The following is a 24,069-nucleotide window of genomic DNA, read 5'->3' as shown; positions in this document are numbered from 1 at the left end:
ATCTAAAACTAAGAGCCAGTACTAAACTTAATGGAAATGAAACAGAGGACTGTCCAATAAGATCAAGAGCAAAAAAAAAAAAAAAAAAATCTTAATTCTTCAATGGAAGATAATTCCTTACACAAATAGTAAATCTCCCCAAAAGATCTCACAATTTTATGTACACACTTAAGAGAAAATGAAAAACTACAAAAAGAACCAAATGTCTTCAGAATTTTAAATTTAGGCTAACTGAATCAACGACTCTAAAATACAAAGGGAAGAAAAAATTATCTTTTTCATGTTTTATAAATGACTATAGTCAGGATTAGAAAACCAATTACACATAAGTCCTTCTCTGAATATAAGTGTCACTTAATATCCAAGGAAAAGGACTTTCCTGTTTCCCAAATAATACTCAGGTCACTGGTGATATTCAAGAACAATAAGCCTGAAAATATACTGAAGAAACCTCTAATATTTGAAGAAAAGAGTAACTAATACATAGAAAAAAAATCATAGTACAGAATTCATTCAAATCCAAGTCTTAAAATTTTAAAAGATAAATTGACTTTTTGAAAATGACCTCCTTAAACTCAAGTTTGTAGCCTTGGCATTTGAAAAAACAATCCAGAACAACTCAAAAAATTTCCTTATTTGCCTGCTTGTAATGCAGATAACTATATGAGTGATTGTTACAACCAAGATAGACAATTTATATTACTGAATTTTACTTATGAGAAAAAGGCATTATTTTTTCATTAACCAGTGATAATTTCAAAATTAAATCAATCACTTCAACATTCTCTACTGACAAAACTGTTGTGAGGTGCTAAACAAGTAGCAAAATGTATTTTTATCTCTTATTTATCATACCTTCTCTTTATAGTGATACTAATGTAGCATAAGATCATCAAACTATAGGAATAGAAAGAGCCAGGAGGTAGAAAGATGGCTAGTTCACAAATGGGAAAAATTAACCAATGAAAAATCAATTATCATCTGCAAACAAAAAACTTTCTTGAATATATGAAATGAATCAATGTTTAAAAAATCTTTTTAATTACTCCAAAAAAAGTAGAGTAATTCCATGGATTTCTATACAATTACCACAACTAGACATATGCAAGATGACTTTATTTTATTTTTCAGAAAAGTTCATGTGTCTAATTCAACAGATCTCCTTGACAACTACAAATATAGAGTCCATAATTAAGTATATAAACAAGTAAGAGCAAAACAAAAGACTGTTATTAATGCAATTAAAAATTAATAAATAAGTTATTCATTTTTCCATTCAACAAATATTTAAACACCTTAAAAGAGATTATAATTCACATTTTAAGAACACAATTTTAATCAGACAATGAATTTCCAATAGCTAAATAAAATTTGATCTGAGCAAAGAAAAATCTTTTAAAGTTAATTACCTGGGGAAATGATAAATGTTGGAGGGAACAAGACAAAATTGGGACACTAATAGGTGGAGTTCTGAATTGATCCAACAATTCTGAAGGGCAATTCAGAACTAAGCTCAAAAGGGCTATAAAATTGTGCAGACCCTTTGATCCAGTAAAATACTAATATATGCCTATATCCCAGAGAGTAAAAAAGAAAAAGGGAAAAGGACCTATTTCTGCCAAAGAGAGAGAGAGTAAGAAAGAGAGAGAGAGAAGTTTAATAGCAACTCTTTTTGTGGTAACAAAGAATTGAAGGTTGAGACAGCCATTACATTGAGAAATGGCTGAATGAATTGTGGTATATGATTGTTAATGGAATACTAGTGCACTATAAGAAATAATGAGCAGGATGAACTCAGAAAACTTGGAAAGACCTACATGAATTGATGCATAGTGAAGCAGAACCAGAAAAACACTGTACACAGTAATAGCAATGCTATACAATGATCAATTGTGAAAGACTTTGCTAGTCTGAGCAATATAAATAATCCAGGACAATTCTGAAGGACTTACAACAAAAGAATGCTATTCACCCCTCAAGAATGCAGATCGAAGCATTTTATTTTTCACTTTATTTCTGTGTCTTTATTTTTCAATGTAGGTTTCATATGAGTATTCTATTATAACATAACTGACATGGAAATGTTTTCCAAGATCATATATGTATAATCAAAATAAAATTGCTTACCAACTCAGGAACAAGGGACAGAGCAGGAAGAGGGAAATAATTTAGATATTATCATTTCAGAAATCACGTAAAAATTTTTTCATCACAAGCAACTGGGAAAATATAATATTAAATTTAAAAAGATAAAAATTACTTCGTAGAGCAGAAACTAGGTAGTACCTTCTAACCTACTGCTTGAGACTTGGTTATTCACCATCAGGTTACCTAAAAACATTCACCACATCAGTTTTGCCATATGTATGTAATTTTCATTTTTATATTAAAGAGCAATTTGACATTATTAGAAGTTACTGAAACTGATTAATAAATTACAAATTTTATAGCACTTTAAAGAGTCATATAACATTGAGACCTTCAAAAAACATCTAAGAAAAATATAATATTAAGTATTTTTGCCTACATTTTTCTCTAGCTTTCTGAGTATAGTATATTACAAGTAGCAGAATTATGACATTTGGAAATGATCTCTCAATCAGTGTAAATAATCATAACCTACTAAATAGTCAAGAGAGCTTGCAAATGATTTGGAGCCTTTAACAGGAAAATTATATATGGCATTTATCTAACTTTTTCTAACAATCAGATGTTTTAACTAAGTGATTTTATTACTAAAGTTCATCTCTTTCAAATTTTTAAAAAATATTTCATTTTATTTTATAGGAGTTCTATCTTAAATATCTTATATATTTCTCAAGATTTTGGAAAAATAGCCACTCAACATACTATAAATGGAGCTGTGAAATAGTTCAACCATTTTGGAAAACAATTTGAAATTATTAATGAACATTTATTAAATGTTTATTATATGGGACAAGAACTATGCTAAGCACTGGAAAACAAATGCAAAAGTGAGACAGTCTGTAATAAAGCTAAAAAAAGTAATTAAAATGCCCATGCTCTCTGAGGAAGATATTTCACTAGTAGGCATATATTCCAAGGTGGTCAATAATAAAAAGAAAGGTCTCATATACACCAATTAATCAACAAACAGGTATTGTGTGTTTATTATGAAGCAGGCACTAAATTAAGCACTTGGGATATAATAAAGGCCAAAAGTCAGATCTAAATGAAATTTCATTCTAAAAAGAAAATCCATATATAAATACCTAGGTACCTACATGAAACAGGAGGTAACTTTAAAGAGGAAAACTCTAGCACCTAGGGAATCAAGAAGCAATTCCAGAAGATATTTGGGCCGAGTCCTGAAAGAAATTAGGGCTTCTAAGAGATGATGTGAGAAAGGACAGCATTCTAGACATGGGAGATAACTAGTACACCCACAGAGAAAAGGAAATAAATAGAAACAATAAAATAAAATAGAAAATGAAATAAAATAAAATAAAATAGAAAATAAAATAAAATAAAATAGAAAAAATAAAATATGGCTGGATTGCAGTGTATTCAGAGAATAAAGAATAAAAAGAATGAAAAGTAGGGCAGGGCCACATTATGGAAAGCTTTGAAGACCTTTATAACAAAGAACTTTATATCTGATCCTAGAGGTAATAAAGAATTGCATGAGTTTAATGAGTAAGACAGTGACTGGTTAGACCTATGCTTTAGGAAAGTCATTTTGGCTGTTGTGTGAAGTAGGGAGTCATTAAAAGGCTATTCCAATCTGTCCAGCCAAGAAGAGATGAAGATCTAAAGTAGAATGTTGGTTGTACAAATGAAGAGGAAAAGAATGAGAACAGCATTTTTTTATACTGTAACAGGAAGGATACAAAGTAGATATTTACTGATTAGGAAAGAGCTAAACAAATGATGGTACCTGAGTGTAATGAAGTATTATTGCATTGTAAGATATGGATGTGAAGGACACAAATAGTCATGGGAAGTCTAACATGAACTGACATAAGGTGAAGTAAGCAGAATAATTTTCTGGTTCAGTAGGCAAAAGAGAACAGAAATGTAAATGGATAGAGGAATAAAAAATAATTTAACTGAATACTATGAAATTATAATGACCAAACATTCTCAAAGAAGAGCAATGAGAAGATACTTCACTCCATTCTTTGAAAAGATAGAAAACAGCAGAGCATGTGACATACAAGTCAAATCTGACTGAAGAATTGGTTAGTTCTTCTGAATAAAGTTTTTTCCCTTTTTTATATTCTGTTTATATATAGATGGCCCTCTGGAACAGACAAAGAGAAAGGATATATTAGAAAAAGAAAATTATATAAAACAAAAGATATTAATAAAAAATTTAAATTTTAAAATAATGATCAACTACATTTTAAGGGGAAGAATTAGATGCTGAACTTAAGTGAACCCTTTCCTGATTTCATTGTGCCTGCATCGAATAAGTCCTTGCAAACATTTTTATAATGTTTTCTTCTTCTCTACAAGCCCCAAAGACCAGACCAAAAGAATTTTAGGTAAGAGTCAAGGCTCTGAGGGAAAATCTTAACTACTAAAGTCCATGATTTTAACACACTGGCTTTTTGACACCTGTTTCAGATACTTGGAACCTACTTTCCTTTCAGGTTTAAAGCTCTGTGCAGATAGTTACGGTTCTGGAAGGATGAGCAACATATAATGAGTTAGTATTTTATATAAGGCACATATTTGTTTGAAAGGCTAGTGTGCATATGAAAATCAATAGACATGTACACAAAGTACAAAGTAAATGCAAATAGCAGAATATATGCAGTTTATAATAAATGTGGGTATACATATATGTGTGAATATACATGTACATGAATACATGCATATATTTTACATATTGTTGTACAATCCAGGGTAATGATTAAAAACTTAAGACAAAATAATATTTCTTATCTAACACAACAGGAATATTTAGTTATCATTAACCTCAGAGGCATAATTTGGGCAAAAGTTAGGGCAAGTTCCTTACACTTATTTCTTCTACCAGTTAAAATCTTGTTATTAAATGACAAAACTACTTAGTATTGACTAAAGGAATGCTACATATGATTAAAAGTATCTTTGCCAACCTCGTATTGTAAGCTTGCTATATAACTGTGAATTCATTTCCTTGTCTCGTTGGAAACGTCGAAATTCATCAACTGCTTCACGTATCATAGTGACAGCCAAGACAAATCCCTATTGAAAACAAAATAACACATAAAATATTGCTCAAAAAGGATTTTTAACAAAGAAAAATGGCTAACATAGTCCCAAATTTAACTTTTTCCTAAAATTGTTTTGTAAAAGATAAAATGAACTAATATAAAGAAAGGCAAAAGGATAACATAACAACAAAAGGTTACAAAAGAGTACTCAAAAAAAACAATAATGAAATTGAGATATACCTTAATTTTTAAAAATAATTAGTAGTCAAAAGATTTTTAAATCATCTTTTTAAAATGATGGATATGCATAATACACAGGAACGTGAATAACAAAATAACAACCAGTAAAAAAATTTATACTTAATTCATGCAATCTATCTTTACAATAAAAACCAATAGCTGAGAAATCACATTGATTATCTTTTTCTTCTGGGGGGACAGGGAAGCACAGAGGGAAGGTTCAAAGGTATGGTTTCATCTATGTGGTAAATTCTCTCTTTTCAATGCTGATCAAAAACTATTCTACATTTGTCAAAGAGTTGGCTTAGGGATTAACTTGTCCAGGACTACATAGCCCATATACATGTGGAAGAAGCAAGATTCAACCCAGGTTTTCATGGCTCTTTAATCTAGCCTTCTAGTCACTATTACTGACTCTAAATTTCCTTCTCCATACTAATTAACTTTATAAAAAACAGCTCATTATCATTCAACTGTATCTGATAACACAGGTATTTATATAATATTCATTTCTTTCACAAAGAGAAAAAAAAGCCATATAGATTATTTTTAGGTCATCTAAATAAAACTTGTATCTACTTGTTATTTAATTTGAATCCCTGATACTACACTAATATATAGCTAATACCCAACTAGTAAAGCTTACAAATTTCCTGTTACATTCATCAGTGTTTTCCTTTTTATTCTACACAATGACTGAATAAATAATACTCTAAATTTGGATTCATTGCAATGATGACCTTTCTTTAATCTAGTTTATGAATGACAGGTCTCGTATAAAACTCATCAAATGATGTCAACATATTAAATAATAGAACGCCAAGTGAATATTATTCTTTTGTTCTAAAATGTTGCTGAATGAAATATAGCTTAAAATAAGTGGACTACTAGGTAAGTCTTGGATATCTTTGAGACGCAGAAATATTTACTTTTTAAAGGACTTGATCAATATAATGCATACATAAAATATGTCTACCATGATAGGACTTAATAATGTATCTAACAAGAGGGGTAACTTTAGGAATTTTTCTATTTAATAACTTTAATCTTACAAGTATTTAATACTTTTTATCTTACAGGCACAAAAGAGAATGCTTACTGTCTTGGACTTAGATAAAGAAGGTAATTATTTGCAAACAGTTCTCCTAAGGTGCTTGATCACAGCAATTCATAAATGGAAGGCCAGAATTATTAAGTTTGACATTTCTGCATGGTATAAAAAAGAATAAGTTGTAATGTAGTTTTTGCCTTTGTACAGGTCCACCATATGTTTGCCTTTCCAGTTTTCAATCATTATCAAACTACAAATTTATTGATAAAACACCAAAGAAATAGTAATTAAATAATCATAAGGGAAGGCCACGTTTAATAATCTGGGGTCAACAACCTTTGAAAAAGTCTGCAAGAAAGCACCCTCAAATGTTTAAAGATTGCATAAAATTGACTAATATCTTAGCTACAGTTATCTCCTAGGACTGAAGTCATAATCAATATTATTTAAGATATAAATTAAAATTCTCACTTTGCTAATAAATGTATGGTTTTAAGCTATAACAGCAAAGAAGAAAAAGACTAATGGTATATTACTTAAATGAATGTGAAAATTTTCAAAAGCTGTAAACCAAAACTCCTAAAGAATAGGCAGTCCTAGGATAGCATCATAATACAATGCAAGCCTCTTCTACTCTCAGCATACACCCTGCCAATAAGATAAAAGATACTGTCTTAAAAACAAGAAAGCTACCTATTTTTAGCTCTTCTTTTGATCAGGAGGCTAGGGGTCCCTAAAAAGGGTAAATGATGCCTCCAAGTCTATCCTCTTTATAAAAACACGCCTGACTCTATTACAAGTCTAAATTAGCTGTGTGATAACACAATAATTTGTCTTGGTCCCTAATGTTGGGATAAGACATGTAATCTTCTAAAATATTCTACTTCAAGAATAAGAAATACTAAAGAACTTTATATACCATTACCATAGATATAAAAGGAAAGGGCAAAATATTACATTGGCATAAGCAAGTTATATCACTACTTCATATATGATGGTTGTATTGACATTGAAGGAGAAGGGGAAGAGGAAGGAAATAGGTATTTATATAATATCTACTTACTATGTAGTAAGAACTATGCTAGACAAATATTATCTGATTTGATCCTCACCACAATTCTGATAGAGAGGTATTATTGTCCTCATTTTAAGAGTCAAGAAAACTGAGGCAAACAGATATTAATTGACAAACGACGAGTCACACAGCAAAGTACATATCTGAGGTTAGATTTGAGCTCAGGAGTTCCTGATTCCAAGACCAGAATTCTTTATCTACTATACCATCAGCTACTTCATAAAATTCAAAGATAAACTTACAAAAGGTAAATGTAAGCACACAGTCTGTCACTGATGATTGGTACTTTAATCTTCATCAATGCCACTATAGTAACCAAAATAAACTAAAATTTATTTTTAAATATCTAATATTTTGTACATTAATATATTTGTCCTGTGATAGCAACCAACATATCTGATTAAAAAAGAGTAATGAATAGAAGAGGTGGTAAACTTATAAAATTGCAAATGTTTATCCTATGACTGAAATCAAGCAACTATCAGCAATCTTTGAGTCTCTTGTCTCTGTCCTACCTCTACTTGCATCTTGTCAAACTCCAACATTACCTTCAACACGTTCTGTCTTGATGCTACTGAATGGAATATGAGAGAGAGAGAGACAGAGAGAGACAGAGAGAGACAGAGAGAGACAGAGAGAGACAGAGAGAGACAGAGAGAGAGAGAGAGAGAGAGAGAGAGATACAAAGTATTTTTTTAAAAAAAGACTGTTCTCTACAAGCTCACAGTCTAGAGGTGGAGACAATATGCAAATAACTATATACAAACAAGATATAGATATAGATATATATATGTGTGTGTGTATATATATATATATATATATGAATGATAAAACTGAAGATAATCAAGAGAAACAAGGCATTAGCATTAAGGGTAAACAGCAACAGTCAGAAGTTGAGGCTTTATCTGTGACTTGAAGGAAGTAAGGGAACTCAGGAAATGGAGATAAGGAATGAGAGGACTCCAGGCTAGAGGGACAACTAATGAAAATGCAGAATTGGAAGATGGAATGTCTTGTGTGAAGAAAACCAAAGACCACTGTCATTTATATGCAAAATATTTTGGGGAGAATAAGATGTCAAAAGACTCAAAAGGAAGGAGAAAACCAGCTTATGAAAAGTTTTTGGTCCATATAGAGAATGATATACTTGATTTTAGAAGTCAGGGGAAGCCACTGGGTTTATTGAATAGGATGGTGGAAGGAGAGGGAGGCATCATTAGAGCTGCCTTTTCAGAAAATCAATTTGATGGATGAACAGAAAATATCCTGGAATGGGGAAGAGACCTAACACAGGAACACTAATCAAAAGGCTAATACAATAGACCAGATGTGAGATAATAAGGACCTAAAAGGGGGCAGTAATAGTGTCAATGGAAAGAAGGGAATATATAAGAAATGTTAAGAAGACAGAATTAATAGGACTTGGCAACACATTGGATTTAAGGAAGGGGATAACAAAAAATGAGCAGTTCGGGATGACTAGTTTGGGAGCCCAGGTGACTGGGAATAAAGTGGTAGAAGGAGAATGCTTAGGGGAAAGATAATGAATTCAATTCTTAATAGAATAAGTTTAATATGGTTCCAGATGTCCAATATGCAATTGGAAATGTAGGACTAGAGGTTAAGAAAGAGAGTGTACGTGGATAACTAGATCTATGAAACATCAGCATAGAAATAAATGAATCCATGAGAGCTGACGAATTATCCAGTGATATATTACAGAGTAGAAGAAGGTTCAGAACAGTCTTATGCAACCACCCAGGATGAGTGAGTATGACCTGGATAAAAATCAAACAAAGGAGAATGAGGAGTTGTCAGACAAATAGGAGAACAAGAAGAAAGTAGTATCAGAAAGAAGAAAGTATACAAGGAAAAGAGAGTAATCAATGGTGTCAAAGACTAGAAAAGTATAAGAATTAAGAAAAGGCCATTCAGGGCAGCTGGGTAGCTCAGTGGATTGAGAGTCAGGTCTAGAGACTGGAGGTCCTAGGTTCAAATCCGGCCTCAGACACTTCCCAGCTGTGTGACCCTGGGCAAGTCATTTGACCCCCATTGCCCACTCTTACCACTCTTCCACCTATGAGCCAATACACAGAAGTTAAGGGTTAAAAAAAGAAAAGGCCATTCAATTTGTCAATTAAGAAACCATTAGTTTAATATAATCAAAACCATTTAATTTACATTTTGTAATTTTCTCTAGCTCTTGCTTGGTTTTAAAATCTTTCCTTTCCCAGAGATCTGACAAGTATACTATTCTGTGTTCACTTAACTTATTTATAGTTTCCCTCTTTATATTCAAGTCAAAATGTAAATTAAATGGCTTTGATTATATTAAACTAAAAAGCTTTTGTACAAACAAAAACAATGCAGACAAAATCAGAAGGGAAACAACAAATTGGGAAAAAATCTTTATAACAAAAAACTCTGACAGGGGTCTAATTACTCAAATATACAAGGAGTTAAATCAACTGTATAAAAAGTCAAGCCATTACCCAATTGATAAATGGGCAAGAGACATGAATAGGCAATTCTCAGGTAAAGAAATCAAAAGTATCAATAAGCACATGAGAAAGTGTTCTAAATCTCTAATAATTAGAGAAATGCAAATCAAAACAACTCTGAGGTATCACCTCACACCTAACAGATTGGCTAAAATGAAAGAAGGGGAGAGCAATGAATGCTGGAGGGGATGTGGCAAAATTGGGACATTAATGCATTGCTGGTGGAGCTGTGAACTGATCCAGCCATTCTGGCTGGCAATTTGGAATCATGCTCAACGGGCTATACAAGAATGCCTGCCCTTTGATCCAGCTATACCATTGTTGGTTTTGTACCCCAAAGAGATCATAGATAAACAGACTTGTACAAAAATATTTATAGCTGCGCTTTTTGTGGTGGCAAAAAAACTGGAAAAGGAGGGTATGTCCTTCAATTGGGGAATGGCTGAACAAATTGTGGTATATGCTGGTGATGGAATACTATTGTGCTCAAAGGAATAATAAACTGGAGGAATTCCATGTGAACTGGAAAGCCCTGCAGGAATTGATGCATAGTGAAAGGAGCAGAGGCAGAAGAACATTGTACACAGAGACTGATATACTATGGTAAAATCGAATGTAATGGACTTCTGTACCAGCAGCAATGCAATGACACAGGACAATTATTAGGGATTTTTGGTAAAGAACGCTACCCACATTCAGAGGAAGGACTGCAGGAGAGGAAACACAAAAGAAAAACAACTGCTTGAATGCATGGGTCAAGGTAGACATGATGGGGATGTAAACTCGAAACTACCACACCAATGCAACTACCAACAATTTGGAAATTGGTCTTGATCAGTGACACATGTTAAAACCAGTGGAAATGTGTATCAGCCATGGATGGGGAGAGTTGGGGGGGGGGGGTGAAAGTAGGAGCATGAATCATGTAACCATGTTAAAAATGAATATTAATAAATGTTTTTTAAAAAAGAAACCATTAGTGGATAGAGATCTCATATCAAAAATATATAGAGAACGTTGTCAAATTTATGGAAATAAGAGTCATCCCCCAGAGGATAAACAGGCAAAAGATATGAATAGACAGTTCTTGGATGAAGAAATCAATGTAATACATATAGGTACATAAAAAAAAATGTTCTAAATCATCACTCTACAATCACTGATTAGGGAAATGCAAATCCAAACAATACTGAGATATCATCTCATACCCATCAGATTGGCTAAAAAGACAAAAGGACAAAATGACAGACATTGGGAAGGGATGTGGAGAAGTGGGGAAACTAATATATTGTTGATGGAACTGTGAACTGATCGAACTATTTTGGAGAACCATTTAGAATTATACCCAGAGAGTAATAAAACTATGTATATTCTTAAATACATTAGTCTATTTACCAAGGAGATCAGGGAAAAAGGAAAGCAACCTACATGTTCTAAAATATTTATAGCAGCTTTCTTTGTGGTAGCAAAGAACTGGAAATTGGGTAATAGCTAAACAAACTGTGGCACATGATTGCAATGGAATATTACTATGCCACAAGAAATGATGAGCAGATTAATTTTTAAAACCTTGGAAAGAACTGCATGATATATTAAAGAATGAAATGAGTAAAACCAAGACATTATATAAGGCTATGGATTTGAAGAATAACTAGAGAATGTTCATCTCCAAAGAATTAACTGAAAAATGGAAACACAAAAAATATAACCCATATATTTTGCCAGATTGATGTTTTCTCTGGTGTGGAGAGAGAAGGATTGAATAAAAAAATTAAACTTTAAAAAGTATTAAAAAAATTTTAAGAGGTCATTAGTAATTTTGAAAAGCACAGTTTCAATTAATTAATGAGACTGAAAGTCTGCATAGATTTAAGAGAGTGAAAGAAAAGGAAGTAGCAACATTAATTACTAATGTTTTGCATGAGGAATATAGTAACAAAAAGGAGATATGGGAAGATGGCTACCAGGAATGACCAGATCAAGTTAAGGCTTGATGAGAAATAGTAGACGGGAGAGGGGCAATCTGCTGAAGAAGGAGGGAATGCAATTACTTATGTATGTAGAGGGATTTGCCTAGGCAAAAAAGAACTACTTTTTAAGTATATTAGGGGTGAAAGAGGAGATACTTGTGAAAAATATCAGAGTAAAGTGAGTTTTAGGAGAAATAGAGGAGAGCTCTCAGTGTATGGACTCAATTATTTCAGTAAAATAAGAATCAAAGTTCTTTATTGAGAGAATAGAGAAACTGTGGGAGGTTTGAGGAAGGATAAAAAAGATCTGGAAGAACTCTGGTAAAATCAATAAATTATTTAAATAATTTTTCAGTTGTTTCTGATTCTCCATAATTCCATGTGACTTTAGGCCTGGCACTCCATCCACTGTACCATCTACCTGCCTATAATTAATCTATTAAGACAGCATAAATGGATTGCCTTCAAAGAGTGAGGGCCCAGTTGAGATCATAAACCGTAAATTTGTGGTGAACCCAGTCAGAAGAGTTATGTGATATTCTCTAGTTTCATTCAGTGATGCATGAGCAGGAAGAAAGGCAGCAGATGATGGGAGCTAATTCAAGGCTGAGGCACCTCCTGCTTTTTTTTGTTTCATTTTGTTTTTAGGTCTTTTCTGCAGCAAAGCAGTAGCAGCACTTGCTGCCACATGGCAGTTATCCTATATTGGCACAGGATTGCAGTAGGCAGAGATGCTGCCCCAACAGCCAACAAAGCATCCACTCCCAAAAGCAATAGAAGAACTCTTAGAGCAGAAGAGGTCCCTGGCAGCTACAGTAACCAAAGGCAGAGCCCCCTGTAGTTCACTGCTTAGAGTCAGTAAAGCTGACTGACCTATCCACACTACTGCCAGTAAACACCCATGGATCATTACCTAACTGTTCCCCAGAGAGTTTGAAGAGCAGATGGGGAACACTTAGGTGGGACTTAGTTTAATGACAATGAGGGAGTAGCTTTCAATGCCAATCCTTCTTGAATGGCCTTTTTTTGCAGTATTTGATAAAGTTCCTTTTGCTAATTGTTTTGTTCTTTTTGTTGATTCTGTCTTAGAATCAATACTAATTATTAGTTCCAAGGCAGAAATGGACAATTAAGATTAAATGACTTGTCCAGTGTCAAATAGGAGGAAGTTTCTGAGGTCAAATTTGATCTCAGGACCTCCTGTCTCCAGGTATGGTGCTCAATCAACTTAGACATCTAGCTGCTCCCTTTTGTTAACTGATACGTGACCTCCTACTGTTTCCTTCAGTTCTAATTTCAAAGATTTTTTGATACTTTCCCTATAATGTCTGTCACCTCCATTCTATTTCTACTACTGCTACCTGGAATAAACAATTATCACCAACTTGGCTTACTCCAGGAGCTTCATAAAAGTTGTTTCCACCTTGACTACTCTACACTTCAGACTAATTTCCCTTTTGCAGAGATCTAGTCATGTCATTCCTAGATCCAAAACCCTTAAAATAAAGTTCAGTTTCCTTTGTCTGGATTCAAATGCTTTCATTAATCTGTTACCACTCTACCTTGCCAACTCTATCTAATAACATTTCTCCCACCTGACCTCTACATATATACAGTTCCCATTGGAAGTAGCATCCAAACTTAGCTCCAACACATTGCTTTGCTGCCTTCATTCACTCTTTCCTTATTAACGAAATAACACCACCTACACATGATAAAATTTCACCCATCCTACCTTAAATTATTTTGTTCCTGCTTCAGTCCAGTGCTTGGTACATCAGTAACTAGTGAATTGTTGGTGAAAAGATATGTAAATTGGAACAACTGTCATCTCTCTTTTTTTTTTTTTTAAACCTTTGTACTTCGGTATATTGTCTCATAGGTGGAAGATTGGTAAGGGTGGGCAATGGGGGTCAAGTGACCTGCCCAGGGTCACACAGCTGGGAAGTGTCTGAGGCCGGGTTTGAACCTAGGACCTCCTGTCTCTAGGCCTGACTCTCACTCCACTGAGCTACCCAGCTGCCCCTGTCATCTCTTTTTATAGGGGAAAATGTACTATGGATATAGCATAGATGAAAATAGAAAAGAAATCAAGATGCAGGTTTAAGTCCTAACTGACCTTACATCTGACATTTAACATCTCTATATCTCAGAAACTGTTATAGTACAGATAATCTAGTTTACGTTTTAGAGATGAAGATAAACAAGAAAATTAAAAGAGGCTTTGTGTCAAATTCCTTGCTAAAATCAAACTATGTTATTTTTTAAACATTCCCTTGATACATACTATCAAAGTAAAGTTGCTATGAAAAGTTGTTGAAGAAGTTACCTCTAAAATCCTTTCCACCTGGGTCTTACCAGTACATCCTTATCATGATATGTTCAATTACCTCATCTGTAAAAAGAAGATGATAATGCCTGTTCTATTTCATATGATTGCTGGGCAATGACAATTATAAAAGTAGTTTATAAATTATAAATTGCAACACAAATGAAGAGTTTATTAAATGCAGTTTCCTAATTAAAAGCTAAGAACTAGAAAAAATACCTTTTGAATAATCAACTCATTAAAAGAGAATGGTTTGGGGGGCAACTGAATGGCTCAATAGACAGAGGGTCTTGGTTTCAAATCTGACCTCACACACTTTCTGTTGTGTGACCCTGGGCAAGTCACTTAACCCCCATTCTCTAGCCCTTACCACTCTTTTGCCTTGAAACCTACAGACAGTATTGATTCTAAAATGAAAAGTAAGGGTCTTAATAAATATAAGAGGGTGTGACCGTAAGACAGACATTTTAATGCTAAAATTAATATGTAGCTGTGTATTTTCCTCAATCTCCTTCCTTATCTCTATTCAGGGAGTCCTTATTATATTTCTCTCTCTAGTTGGTCTCTCTGCCTCAAGTCTTTCCCCATTCCAATATATTTTCCACTCAAAAGGCAAAATTATCTTTCATAGAATAGTGTAGTGGCCATGCCACTACCCTACTCAATAAAATTCAATGACCCCTCACTACTTCTAGGATCTAATATAACATCCTATCAGACTTATGAAGCACCTTATAATCTGACCTTTTCTACCTTTTCAAACTTCTTACGTAAAATACTTTGTAAACCTTCTTGCTATTGCTTACGCAGGACACTCTATATAGAAGGATCTAATTCCATATCTTTGCTTTAAATTCCCTCAAATGTCTTCTTAATGGGAGACATTCTGCAGTATCTTCTCTCTGAGATTACTTCCAATTTATTCACATATTATTTCCTCATTAAAATATGAACTCCTGTGGTGCAGTGGCCTTTTCTGCCTTTCATAGTACCACCAGTGCTTATTGGCATAGTGCCAGGCACATAGTAAGTACTTTAACAATAACCACAACAACAATAATAACAAATAATATTTATAAAGTCTCTACTAATGTGCCAGGTACTGTTCAAAGACACTTTGCAAATATTATTTCATTTCATCTTGTAACAATCCTGGGGAGGTGGGGTAGATGCTATACTTAATCCCCATTTTACAGATGAGGAATCTGAGACAAAGTTAAGTGACTTGCCCAGGTAAAAAAAGGTATTAAATATTTGAGGCAGAATTTGAATTCAAGTCTTTCTGACTCCATGCCCTATCCAGCTGGTTTGCATACTGGATGACTGACAGATTGATCTAAACTACTCCCTGCCTCAAGCCTTTACCTACAATAATATATAACTTCTACAAACTTGCTTAAGTTATTTGCCTACAGCCCATAACTGACCCCATTTCCTCCCATACTTAAACTCTAATTGCTTCCTACCAAAAAAGTAGTGGCCAGGAATGGACAATCTAATCCAAATGACTAGAGACAACTAATAGGACAAAAGTTAATAGACTAGTACATCCCATCAAGGATAAAAGCAGCTGGGGAAACTAGGCACCCCAGTGGATAGTGTCAGGCCTAGAGATGAGAGGTTCTGAATTCAAATCTGACTTGACACTTTCTAGCTGTGTGACCCTGGACAAGTCACTTTACCTTATTTGCCTAGCCTTTGTCCTTGTCTTAGAGTTGTTATTAAGACAGAAAGTAAGGATTTAAAAGAAATAGACAGAGAGAGACAGAGAGACAGAAACAATAAATTCAAAGTTAGTTGTTCACAGTTCCAGAACTAGAATGGGGGGGATGGGAAGAATACTTAGGATCCTTAGGTTGAGCTTTTAAGCTTAACCAGGCTCAAGCCTACCTGTCCAACCTTATTATAAATTATAAGTTATTATAAATATAATATAATAAAAATTCTTCTCTTATTCTAAGAACCAAACTGGTTTTTTTTTGTACCTTACATATATAATTCCGTCTACTATAGATTTGAAGTAGCTTCCCCCAAACCTAGAATTTCTCTGTCCTTACCATCTCTAAGAATCCCCTTATCCCATCAAAACTCTGCTCCTTTGTCATCTTTTAACATGAAGCCTTTTCAATTGTATTCCCTCAATCCTACTTGCTATTTGTTCCCTTCTGATAAAAGATTAACCTTTTATTTATTTTGTATGTATATGTTGTCTCCTTCCTAATAACATGTTCCTTGAGAACAGAACCTGTTTCGTTTTTGGTTTTGTGTCCCTACTATCTCACCTATCACAGTGCCCAGCATAGTAGGCACTATAATATATGTCTTATTGCTTTATGTATTAAGTTGTATAAGAGATAGATGCAGTTTTACACAGAGACTATTAGTATCGATTTTTAACCAAAATTAGGTAATAGTTGTTTGGTTATTTCAGTCATTTCCAACTTTTTGTGACCCAATTTGGAGTTTTCTTGGCAAAGATATTAGAATGGTTTTACATTTCTTTTTTTTTTAACCTTTATCTTCTGTCTTAGAATTAATACTAAGTACTAGTTCCAAGACGGAAGAGCAGTAATAATTAGGAAACTGGGGTTAAATGATTTGCCTAGGCAGTTTTAAGATAAAGAAATCAAAACTTCAGAAAAAGAAATCAGAACACATGAAAAAGCGTTCTAAATCTCTTATAATTGGAGAAATGCAAATCAAAACAACTCTGAGGTACCACCTCAACACAGCAGATTAGCTAACATGACAGCAAAGGAAAGTAATAAATGTTGGAGGGGATGTGGAGAAATTGGGACATTAATGCATTGCTGGTGGAGTTGTGAATTGATCCAACAATTCTGGAGGGCAATTTGGAACTATGCCCAAAGGGCTTTAAAAGATTGCCTGCCCTTTGATCCAGCCATACCACTGCTGGATTTGTCCCCCAAAGAGATCACAGGGGAAAAGACTTGTACAAAAATATTTATAGATGTGCTTTTGTGGTGGCAAAAAATTGGAAAATGAGGGGATGCCTTTCAATTGGGGAATGACTGAACAAATTGTGGTATCTGTTGGTGATGGAATACTATTGTGCTAAAAGGAATAATGAACTGGAGGAATTCCATGTGAACTGGAATAACATCCAGGAATTGATGCAGAGTGAAATGAAAGGAGCAGAACCAGGAGAACATTATACACAGAGACTGATACACTGTGGTGTACAATCTAATGTAATGGACTTCTCTACTAGCAGCAATGCAATGATCCAAAACATTTCTGAGGGACTTATGAGAAAGAACACTATCCACATTCAGAGGAAGAACTGTGGGAGTAGAAACACAGAAGAAAAAAAAACTGCTTGATCACACAGGTTGATGGGGATATGATTGGGGATACTGACTCTAAACGATCACTCTAGTGCAAATATCAATAATATGGAAATAGGTCTTGATCAATGACACATGCAAAACCCAGTGGAATTGCATGTTGGCTACAGGAGGGGGCAGGGGGAGGGGAAGGAAAGAACATCAATCTTGTAACCATGGAAAAATATTCCAAATTAATTAATTAAATAGAAGTTTCCAGGTTCCAATAAAATAAACAAATGAATTGCCTAGGATCACAGAGCTAAGAAGTATCTTGAGGGCAAATTTCAAACCCAGTCCTCCTGACTTCATACCTGGCACTTTAGTCACAGAGGCACCTAGCTGTCCCTGCATTTCCTTCTACTAGTCATTTTAGAGATGGAAAAATAGAGGCTAAGAGTTAAGTAACATACCTAAGGTCACAGAGCTAGTAAGAGTCTGAAGCCACATTTAAACTCAGAGCTCATTAATCCCAGGTCCAGTGCTCTCTCTACCATGCCACCTAGCTGCCCCAAATAAGGTAATCAATGACTAAATTAAAATATAAAACATATTAGCATCTATATAAAAACCAAGGACAATAGCTTCCCTGCTATTCCTCACACAAGAGCTCCATCTCCTAAATTCTGGAATTTTCTTTTGATTTTCACCATGCTATACCATACTACTCTCTTTTCATCTCTTCCTCCAGACTTGCAAGGCTTCCTATAAGACTCAGCTCAAGTTCTACCTTCTTTCCCTAGCTACTTAACCACAAAGCCCCATTTATCCAGTAAATATCTTGTTTGCAAATAGTTATGTGCATATTGTCTTCCCCATTAGACAGTGAGCTCCTCAAAAGAAGAGACTGTTTTTGTCTTTCTTTTCTTTGTATCCGCAGAGCTTTGCATAGGGTCTGGCACAAACTAGATGCTTAAGAAATACTTTTTGACTGGCAACCACTAGACAGAATATATTATCCCCAAAAAAAGCATAAGACAGTGTCTCACATAGTTTTTCTACAAAGTTAAATCAGTTAATAGTTCCAAATGGTAAAAATATAAAAAGAGAGAATGGACTGTTTCTTGTCTTTCTTTCTAACTCACAATCAAAATTCTCCAAAATATGACTTATATTGGTCAAATGTTTAAATTTGTCTAGCTGGTTACCAAAGCCTGCCCTACTGAAGGTCTCTCCTCTTAAAAAAACACTCTGTAAGCTCTCTTATACATTTATAAGATTTTGTATGCTGTTCACTTACATATGTCTTTTCTCTCCTGAAACAAATGTGCTTTCAAACCACCTTTTGAGCCCCATTAGCACCTTCCCATAGAGATTACCTCCCAACTTCTCTCCTTCTCTCCCTCCCCCACCCACTCTCTCCCCCTTTCTCTCTCTGAGGGAGTGACTTTATGTAAGTCAATAACCTCTATGAACTAACGTAAAAGTGTAATAATAAACTATCTATTTCATAGAAGTTACTATGAAATCAGAATGAAATTTCATATATATATATATATGTGTATATATATACATATGAAACTGTAAATCATTATCTATCAATTGACTAGCATTTATTCAAAGCTCACTATGTTCCAGGCTCTGTATTATGTAATTAGGATTTGCTCCCTAGGACTCTAAATCCCAGTTTCCCATGTTCCTTCTCACATTATGTACTAATAGAAGGAAAATACAAGTTTTGTGTATCTTCACCCTTGTGCTCTCTTTTCCCCTGATTGTGGCTGGGAAAGTGGATTTCACTCAGACTTTTACTTTGTTCCTTTATTTCTTCTACTTCAAGTGATTATTAACATATTTATAAAATAAAATACTTGGGAGTTATTGGATATTAATTTAAAACTTTACATTGTTAAGCACTGTATATACAAATAATAGCTAAAGTAGTTTTCCCTGAAGGAGCATATATTCTAAAAGGGGAAATTATATGTATATAACTAGATACCTACAAGCTACAAAGTAATGGTAGCTAGCATTTGTATAGCACCTAATATGTGCCAGGCACTGTGCCAAGTGCTTTGCAAATACTACATTTGATACTAAAAACAGCCCTAGGAAATAGGTGCTATTATTATTCCCATTTTACAGTTGAGAAAACTGAGGTTAAATGATTTCAAGGATATACAGCTAGTAAATATGAGGTGAGACTTAAACTCATGTTTCTGACTCTAAGCCCAGTGCTTTATCCAATGAGTTAGCCAGTTGCCTACTGAATAGACAGCAGGCTACCTTAGAAGGGAAGTCTCTAGTCACTGGAGGGACCAGTAACAGTTCTCTTAAAGAAGGTGGCATTGAAGTGAATCTTGACAAGAAGAAAGGCTGAGAGAAATGAAAATATTCCAGATTTAATCACTGAGAAGTCAACATAATCAGGGGTGTAGTTTCATGGAAGAGGAAGAGCAAGTAGGCCAGTACAGTTAAACCTTAGAGTATATGGAGGATAAGTAAACTCTAAAAGAGTGGACCCAAATTATGAAGGGCTTTAAATGTCAAAACAACTTTATAGTTGGTCCTGGAGGCAAAAAGGAACATTAGAGCTTAAGGAATAGTGAAGTGACATTGTTTGAGACCTGCACTTTAGGAAAATAACCCTGACAAGGTGTGTGTGTAAGATGTATTAAGAGTGAAGAGACTTATGGAAAGGGAAAAAAAAAAAAAACAATTAGTAGACTACTACTGCAACAATCCAAGGAAAGATGATAAGGGCCTGAATTAATGTGGCATCTGTATGAGTGGCGAGAAAGGGAGCTATATAAGAGATTTTGTTCAGATAGAAATGAAAGAGTTAGCAACTGACTGGATAACTGAGCTAGGAATGAGTAATGATAATAGGGAGGTTGCAAATTCTGAATGATTAGAAGGATGATTAAGAAGATGGGGATACATTCGAGAAAAAATAGTGAGTTATGTTTTAGTTGGAGTTGATTTGGATATGCTCATGACAAGAGAATCAAGATCAAATAGAAATAGGTGCCACTAATCCATACAAAAGAACCCCTGTAGGCCACAGAGTAACTTAGTTTTTAAATTTAATGTTCTCTATATTTTATATTGTGTTTTTATTTTCTTAAATATTTTTCAGTTATATTTTAATCTAATTACACTTAAATTATAAGGGAAATAGACTTTCACAAGATTACTGTGAAACTCAAATAAAGTCATAATATACAAAGCTTTTTGAAACTATAAAGCATTATTTATCTATTAATCAGCATTTATTATATGCTTTAAGAAATGTGCTAATAAACATTGTGCAGTTAGGCTATTGTAGGTTACAGGTTACATATTTTGACACCTCTGCCCTATAGGGCATCCAATTCAAAATGTCCAAAAGGCAATTGTTGACAGGCCTGTAGGCCAGAAAAGAAACTTGGGCTAGATATATAGATCAGAGAATCATCTGCAAAAAGATAACAAAACTTATGGGAACTGATGAAATCTCTAAGATAATATAGAGGGGAAAAATAAGCCTGAGAATTCACAGTCAGAAAGGTAGGAAGAAAACCAAGTGAGAATAGTGTCAAGAAAATCTATTGAAGGGGGGCAGCTGGGTAGCTCAGTGGATTGAAAACTAGGCCTAGAGATGGGAGGTCCTAGGTTCAAATCTGACCTCTGACACTTCCCAGCTGTGTGACCCTGGGCAAGTCACTTGACCCCCCATTGCCTACCCTTACCACTCTTCTGCCTTGGGGCCAATACGCAGTATTGGAAGGTAAGGGTTTAAAAAAAAAATCTATAGGAGAGAATATCCATGAGGGGATAGGTGGTGGTCAAAAGTGCCAAAGGGAGCAGAGAGGTCAAGGATAACAGCTGAGAAAAGGCAATTAGATCTGGCAGTTAAGAGGTCATTGGTAACTTCAGAGAGAGCAGTTTGATTATTATAATAGGATCTTATGACTATTATGCATACAAATAAAGTTATTCTTAAATTCCTAAAATTTCACTCAATGTAAATGTTTTCAGAAACAGAACTATCAGAGACTTTAAGCAAAGGTAGGCAAATGTAATAAAGGCAGAAAAGCACCAAAATAAATTTTGGTGAAGTGAAAAAAAAAAAGAAGAAAATTCTGGGAATAGTCAGATAAAGGAGACAAGGATCACACTGTAGGAAAATGACTAAAGTCAGGAGAAAAAAAGAAACAGTTACAGAGATTTCCATTCAATAAGCAAATTCCCTCTTTTTATGTGCTTTTCTCTATATGATGGAAATACAGTTAATATAATGACCCTACTAGAGTTTGATGAACCACAGGTCCATAAGCATAAAATTCTGAAGAGGTCTTAATTAAATGATATGTATCAGGTAGACCTAGTACTTTATTTGCAGATATACCTCCATTCACCTACCTTTCCAAATATATATATATATATATATTTTTTTTTTCTTTGGCCTGATATTGAAACTAGACTCAAGAAACAAGCAATCTATTTCTTCTGACAAAAGCAGTAGGGAAAAGTAATGTAGTAAAGAAGATGCATGCAAGTTAAAACATAAAGAAAACAACCAGAAGCATATTGTTCAAATGAAACATTAATAAGTAATATTCTAAATAATACTTTTTCAAAAAACTTCAGACTCTAAGCTATCAACAAGAGATGGACTGTTATAGGCTCCGTTCCTTTAGAATGTTCACATACATGACTGACATTCCATCAGCCAAGGGGAAAAAGTGCTTATCTGTCAGGATGTCAAGAGACTTAACTGAATATACCCCACAATTCCTTCAACATCATTCCCAGGAGCTCAATTAGCACAGGAGGGAATTAGGCAAGCAAGACTGACATGCTACCCTTGGGGAAAATACAAAATGTCTAATTCAAAATTCCTTAGTCACTAAGGAGCATTCACTTGCAATAGTAACCTTCACAGAGAAACATAGTATCTAAAAAGCCTAAAACTTGTAGGGCCAAAATATCACTATACAAATATCATACACCATTTGGTGGAATTTTCTATATTAAAAATGATTTTTAAATCTTTGGACAAGAATATGATAAACTATTAAAAACAAACTTTTAAATTGATCGATATATCTCTTAACAGTGTCAAATATTAAATTGCATTTTAAAGTCTTAAAAAATATGCTCATAATATTAAACTTAATTGAATACAATATTGAACTTTTTCTTTTACCAGAGGAGCCCAATAGGTGTAGAGATAGCCTATTTTCAGTGCTGGTACAAACTGTGAACAGGACACAACCAGAAAATAGAGATTCAAGAAAAACTTGAATTGTTCATATAAAACCTAAAAAAGAGAAGAGAAAATTAACATGAAGACTACAAGAAAAAAAATTACAATTTCAATATATTTTTTAAATCAATATATAAAAAGTTCAGAGTTCTGTTAAAGTATGCATGTAGACATTTATCCACCCATGCCTTAGTAATTTTATCACTGGCTTTCTGAAATCATACCATCTATTTTTTAAAAGCAGCAAATAAGTTATTTAAAATGAATTGAAAAATAATAAATTCAAATTTTAGAATTATTGATTTTTTTAATTTGGCTATATGAAACTAAGTTATTTTCCTTTTATAGCAAATTTTTTCTCCTCTTAATTATAACAAATTTCTGGAGGAAGCTGAAAAATCTAATTTCTCCTTAATATTAGTCAGTCAAAATAAACCTGATAACAACAAAAAAAAATACCTCTAAGTGAAAGAAGTAATATATTGCTGTTTTAAATTCATTTTTTATTTTATTAAATTAAATGTTTAATGTAAGGATTGATCTATCCCTGCTGTGATGTGATGGCATAATACATTTCCAATTTTAAAGGACATACATGATAGTAACTAAAGAATTTTTAAGAGTCTTATTAGTTTCTAACCAAAGAATACCTACCCAAGGTTTCCTGATGGTTAAGATGTTTTTTATAAGCAATGTGCCTTTGAATGCATTTGCCCCTTTATTCCAAGGTAATAAAGTTACTTTTAATAACACTACAAATGGGAGGTAACTAAGTGGCTCAGTGGATTGAGAGCCAGGCCTAGAGACAAGAGGTCCTGGGTTCAAATCTGACCTCAGATATTTCCTAGCTGTGTGACCCTGGGCAAGTCACTTAACCCTCATTGCCTAGTCACTAAGGCAGAAGGTAAGGATTTTAGAAAATTTTAATTTAATTAAAATAGCACTACAAATGCCACCAAAATCATCCCAATGTAAAACTACTTAATAAATGAAAAACTAAGATATGTTTGGGCCTGACCGAAACCCAGAAGCCAGGGATCCTGGGCTATGATTTCATTGTAGTTTTACTTTTTCATTGGAATTCTCAGTGAGAAATTTTCTCTATTAATTCAATGCCAGCCTTTTCATCATGACATGGGATTCTTAGGAAGTTGCATAGAGTTGAGATGTCAAACACATGACCCTCAGGTTCCTAAGTGA

At 33.9% G+C, this 24,069-nt stretch overlaps 1 protein-coding gene across 1 annotated transcript in view; it reads right to left on the bottom strand.

Annotated features, from left to right (window-relative positions):
• The window catches only part of ATP9B (ATPase phospholipid transporting 9B (putative)), a 506,373-nt gene that overhangs the window by 410,524 nt on the left and 71,780 nt on the right, over nt 1-24,069 (bottom strand). The window contains exons 4-5 of the mRNA XM_044683481.1: nt 22,810-22,923; nt 5,088-5,196 (exon numbers count right to left, since the gene is read on the bottom strand). Of these exons, the coding sequence (XP_044539416.1) occupies nt 5,088-5,196; nt 22,810-22,923 (223 nt within the window). The remainder of the gene's footprint in view (nt 1-5,087; nt 5,197-22,809; nt 22,924-24,069) is intronic.

This window comes from Gracilinanus agilis, chromosome 1 (genome assembly GCF_016433145.1).
Source record: "Gracilinanus agilis isolate LMUSP501 chromosome 1, AgileGrace, whole genome shotgun sequence".
Taxonomy (NCBI): domain Eukaryota; kingdom Metazoa; phylum Chordata; class Mammalia; order Didelphimorphia; family Didelphidae; genus Gracilinanus; species Gracilinanus agilis.
Note: the sequence above shows the minus strand (reverse complement) of the source record. Positions and strands in the feature narration are given on the sequence as shown.